The sequence below is a fragment of the Triticum aestivum genome, chromosome 5D, assembly GCF_018294505.1.
Source record: "Triticum aestivum cultivar Chinese Spring chromosome 5D, IWGSC CS RefSeq v2.1, whole genome shotgun sequence".
Lineage (NCBI taxonomy): Eukaryota > Viridiplantae > Streptophyta > Magnoliopsida > Poales > Poaceae > Triticum > Triticum aestivum.
The window spans coordinates 438,273,547-438,279,448 of record NC_057808.1 but is presented as its reverse complement, the minus strand read 5'-3'; the positions used below and the strand labels follow the sequence as shown (position 1 = coordinate 438,279,448).

Here is a 5,902-nt window from a genome sequence, read left to right as displayed (position 1 = left end):
GGGTCTAGGCACACCCTATTTGAATATTTTTTTCTAAATAGTATAAATAAATCAGAAAATTTCAGGAAAAAAAATAAGGCAAACACCCCCAAGAGTTCTACTCATGTATCAAATTTCACGAGGAAACGACTTATGTTGTCTTCTGTGCGAGTAATCACAAAGCGGATCAGTTTAGACGTTACTATTCAAGGTTTCGAAGTTGCACATATTTTTTTTGGTAAGAAAAACATTGAAGTCATTTCTCTGCGAAACTCCTTACGTAAGTAGAATACTTGACCATGTTCACCACAAAAAAAGTTTCTGGATTTCTTTTTATATTTTTATGAAAATTAGAAGTCTATATAGGGTGCGCCTAGACCCTAGAACCAAAAGTCCACGTCCGATCAGCTAGCTTCTTTCATTCCCCCAAATTAGTTCCTATCAACTTAGGTATGGATGTCGTTACATTAAGCATATCAAAGGGCATATTAAGAAATATTGTAGACTGCATACTGAGCAGAGGCAAGAAGCCAACATGCACATAAGACTGCCAATGCAACTTTTCCCCCTGAAAACGAATGTAATGCAATCTTGTGCTTGTAAACAACATCGTGTCTTACTTGACCTACACATCTGGCCAGAACAATAATCCTAAATCACAACATATTCCACAAATGCATCACATCAGGCTCATAGCAAGCAGCAAAAGCATGGACTTAGAATGACTAACAGTGTTAAAATCAACTGCAAATCTCCTTGTTATGATCTTCTCCATGCACCGGTGCCAAGCGTCTCAACGGCATAACCAGAGTCACCCCAAAGACTTGTACATCTACTATATATGGCCAACTCAAGATCCGCTCCCACCCGCTCTCCGAGTGGCGGCTCCGCCCGAGGAGAGGGAGAACGAGACTGTTCTCAAGGGAGGGTATCGAGACAATTCTCAAGAGAGGGAGAAGAGAGAGGTGACATAGGAAATGAAACCCTTTCTGATCCGTTTTGTGAGACCATCGGCAATCGCTTGCTCCAAGCCTACATCCTCTGTCAGCTTAATCTACAAGACTAGAGGAAAGCAAGGAAATGACCACCAACAACTGATCATAGATGAGCAAATGCCTTGAAACAACAACCATCGGGTGCAAAACATCGTTTGATAAAGATATATAACTCCAATTGTCTCAGTCGCATTTCACAGCCTCCTCGTCGTCGTCTTCCTCCCACACCAAGTTTGGATACTGTGCCCTCAGGTTGGACCATTCTTGCCTGATCCAAGCTCGGTGCTGGAACACCTTGTTGACATACTCCTCGGAGATCTCGAAGTGGCCCGTCTCCTGATCCTGGCCTGGAACAGCTTGAATCTGTCTCCTATGGCCTTATGGCTCGGGATCACATTGATGTCCTCCGGCGACATAAACATCTTCTCGAAGAACAATAGAATCACACATTGACTCTTCGGCATGAATCACACACTGACTCAGCTCACTATGGTAGGCGAGTTTATTATTCCTATGCACTCGAAGAACAACAGAAAATGAAGGGTGACCAAGCCGACTATGCCATCGCATGGATGACAATTTTTCAGCTCCAAACGCTTGCTTATTTGATGTCCTGGTATGCGGGATTAGGGGGTTAAAGACCTCCTTCACATATGCCTTGGTATATTACTGGGCTCGTGTGACCTGATCCTTGATCAAAAAGAATGCGAGCCAAAATTCTATATAGGCATGATTGCCAATGGTAAGTCGATGAAAGGATAGAAGACTTTTGGAGACTCTAGGAGCATGCAAGATTTTCTAAGACAAATTTTATGTGGTAGGGTTTAATTGACTGAATGGCCAACATATGCAATTCTCATACCTGTACCACCGGCAGTGTGCACTTGTTCCTGTCCACGATACTTGTCGTGCTATGTCAGCCTGTCCAGCTCGCTGGTGATGTGACCGATGGCTCCACTAGTTTATGATCTTGCTGTCGCACAGACACGTCCAAAAACCCTAACCCCGCAACACTAAGAGATGCCATGAATTTACACCGGGGCTACGTCGAATTCATCCTGCAATACGAACTCGATGAGAATAGGATCCTGAAAACTAGCTCGAAGATGAAGCCCCATGCATGTGCCTACAAAACCCAAATCTAAACTACTAGCCGTAGACGAGACACGGGGATTATCCTCCTCGCTACTGGGCGTCGGATCTGCATGTAGAGGGGAGGTCAATCCACGAGCTCGCTGACAAAGTACAAAGGGCATGGATTTTTCATCCTAACCCCCGCATTCGTGGGAGGGGAGGGTAAGAAAAAAAGGTTGTCTGGCATCAGCAATCGATTTTCATCGCAGTTGTGTATCGTCACTGACAGAAAAAATGACTTGCTACAATTAACTCTGTAGAGGGATTTGCTTATATTTCCTCTGTTCCTAAATATTTGTCTTTTTAGAGATTTTAAATGGACTACCACATATAGATGTATATAAACATATTTTAGAGTGTAGATTCAATCATTTTGCTCCATATGTAATCACTTGTTGAAATCTCTAAAAACACAAATATTTAGAAACGGAGGGAGTATATTATAAATACAAGTGCAGGGTAGCCGTTGGTGACAAAATTCCTAATTCGAAGGCGTTCCAGAAATTGGGCGAGCGAGAAACCCTACGCCTCGTTCCCAAATCCCAATCCGGCGAGAACCATGGCCCCCAAGGCCCGCGGCCGCGGCGCTGGAGGCCCGGATGGCTGCGGAGGCAGCGGCTCGCGGTCGAGGCCGCGGCGGGAGAGTTGCACGGGTTCCGCCCCCGCTTGAGGCGGCGGCGGAAGCAGGCGGCGGCGCTGTTGTCGCCGTCGGGCACGGAGCGGGAGGTGTGGGCCTACGGGTCGCAGGGCTTGGTGCGGGTGGCCTGGGACATGGCGCTGGCGGACTCCGACCTAGAGGTGTAGGCGTGCAGGGAGTTCTTGGTGCGGGCGCTCTCGGTGCCGGTGAGGCGGCGGAAGCAGGCGGCGGCGGCCATGGAGCAGGTGCAGGGGCGGTAGGCCCAGGTGGCGCCGCTCTTGGCAGGGTTGGCCTTGCACGTGGTGGCGGTCCGTTGGTGGCGGAGGCGGCGGGAAATGGCGCTGGTCGCGGGGCAGGTGGCCTTGGCGGCGGAGGTGACGCGCCTAGAGCTGTCCGCCGTGACGACGCCGACAACCCTCTGCCGTACTGGCTCTTGGGAAATGATAACCACGGGGCCGACTCCAAGAAGCCTCCCCTGCTTCGTCCTATGGGGCTTTCCAAGATCAATCCCAAGGTATTGATCTTGCACTGCACGATGGGGATGTTTCTGTTTCATACCTTCCTTGTGTAATGATTGTGATGCTGATGCAGTGATTTTCCTATGCATTGCTGTGTGAAGGATGCAATGCATCTCAAATTCTCAATACGGGGAAGTTAATTTCCAGTTTGAATTGAATTGTGCACACCCTACACATCGATCGGTCTTTGATATATCAACAAATGATTGCTCTGTCTGTCTTTGAATTATACTACGTACAGTAGTATGTTAACCTGCATATTATAAGATGGTTAATTGGTTATGGCTCCTGCTTTCGATTCTGTCCCATTTTCGTACAAATCAATGCCGGTAGGCCTACCGCTGTACATGGTGGCATTGCAATTTGTAGACATGCCCATGAAAAGGGTAGCCGTCAGGATCTGCTTCAGAAATAGGTCCAGTTTTTACGGTATGTTCCATCTCCAGATTGCGTTAGTAGTTGGTCTGTGTTTGACACAAGTTTGGTTTGACATGGTGCAAGGGCTGTGACTGAGAGACGAATGCATTGTCTTCTTCTTTATATGTGTATATATAGTGCATTCTGCATACCTATCTATATTGCCAACTGTAACTGAATGATCTATTTGGCGTGTGGATGCATAATTTTGACTACCTGAATGTTGCTTTGTCTTCTCTGAATGTTTATATCGGACTAATCTTTTCGTTGGATTATATTTTATCCATAATGCAAAGTGACATAGTTTTTAACATGCTCATTCGAATTGCTGCTTCAGGAGCTACATGTGTACGGGCTTACAGTTGAATATCGGACTGGTGATACAGAAACGGATCAAATGAACGAGCGACTGGTAGCACTATACAATACCCTCGGAGACAAAAGAGTAGAACTATATGAGAAGGCTTCTGATGATACACCGTCACGAAAAGACCATCTTGACTACAGAAAGGAGAAGGAACATCTGATGAGGATGATTGGGGATCTCCAAGAGGCCATCAAGGACCGCGACGCAAAGCTGTACCCCTTCCCCAAGATTTTTGCCACTGATCCTCCTATCTAGGTATTTCTGTTATTTTCTGGTATATTTCTTTTCTGAACATTTAGTCGCATCCAGAAAATCTGGTGAATTGGGTATGTGTTGCATATTTTGCATGAACATTCTTGTTTGTGCCAGTTAGGCTTTTTTTTCATTTCTGTACCTTGTCATTTCTGTGCCAGCTAAACTAGAATATTCCAACACTTTGCAGCATAGTTTGCTGGTCATTGTTTGTCCGGATGTTTTTTCATTATCTTTTTGTGTCCCCGTGTAGCTAAACACTTTGTCCCAAAGCTATACCATTTAGAAAAGAACTAGGTCAATTTCCATTTTATGTCAATATCCTATTTGCAATAACATGCTAAAAAGGCCCCGCACACAAGGTAATCTCAGTTAAAATTTAGGCACACCGCTGTATTACGTTGTGTGAGATCTCATCCACATTGCTTCTGGACAAGCACTTAAGATCGATAGGGAATAACATGGCAACACTATGCTAATAGCAGATGTTCTCTTCCTTCTGAAATCTCTATGGTTAGACTGAGATATGCTATAATATGTAATTTGAAATTTGGCAGACAGAAAAGTAGAAGAACAGTAACCAGCAGTACATTACTTCCACCATTTATTTATTCCAGCTAATTAAGATGCGAAACTTCATGCTGCATGCCAAATAAAGAAAATGAAGTCTAAAAGCTATAAGATGTTTTCCTTAACTCGCAGCAACTACCTGATAGTTGGACCCAGCTTTCATGCTAACCTGGAGAGAAGATGAATTTTTTGCATGTCTTTTGCTCTTTTGTTTCTTTATTATATAATATATATGATGAAGTGCTTGTATGAGCTCACATGCCAGCCGGTCCTTTTTCAATCTGATAGTTTATACAACGCAATGATGCTAGCAGTTTAAAGAAGTAAAGAGGACTGAAGTGATTTTCTCTATGTTTTGTTTGACAGGGGCAGCAGTTTTTTGTCAGATTGGTTTGTGCAGAGAATAGGCCGCTGAGTCGGGACCCCATGTTCATTTGGTTGGTACAGGTGTCTATATGGCTATATGCATGGTTGGTACAGAAAGTCGGGATCACACACGAAACATGTAAAAATGACTAGTCTGAAAGTTGTTTTTTCCCCTCCCGCTATAGTCAACGCACAGTTACAATAGATATTACTTCACACTCGTGATCTGATGGTGTTTTTACGAAGTCCCCTGTGTTTTCCCCTTCAAGTCGTGTTTATATCTACAAACGATGCGGCCGAGTGTTAACGATACACGCGTGAGGCGATGGGGAATGTTTTTTTTTTTTACCATTTTATTGATTGAGTTAGACAGGGGACGTTTTTGCCTGCCAGTGAGCGCCACCTGCATCAAATCGCCTGAACTGTTCGGACCGGCCGGTTCAAACATTTTTAGCCATCCAACGCAGATCATCAAACGGACTGGTTCGAACGTTTGGAATTTTCGCAAGCCGGTCCCAAATTGGAGGGAGTTCTGATGACCATCAAATTGGCCTCCCACACCTTGGTCACACCCAAAACCCCTCTCCGGTTTTCCGGCTCTAGAATCCTCCATGCATTCACACCTACTCATCGGCCTCCCGCCTATCCGCACTCACGATGGCGTGGT

General features: G+C 45.1%; 1 protein-coding gene across 1 annotated transcript; it reads left to right on the top strand.

Moving 5' to 3' along the window:
• The first annotated feature begins 2,602 nt into the window (after positions 1 to 2,602).
• Positions 2,603 to 5,562, top strand: LOC123125348 (spidroin-1). The gene is made up of 3 exons (XM_044545865.1): positions 2,603 to 3,259; positions 4,018 to 4,302; positions 5,236 to 5,562. Exons 1-2 carry the CDS (start codon positions 2,708 to 2,710, stop codon positions 4,300 to 4,302), a joined length of 837 nt encoding a protein of 278 aa, XP_044401800.1. The 5' UTR covers positions 2,603 to 2,707; the 3' UTR covers positions 5,236 to 5,562.
• Positions 5,563 to 5,902: the final 340 nt, after the last annotated feature.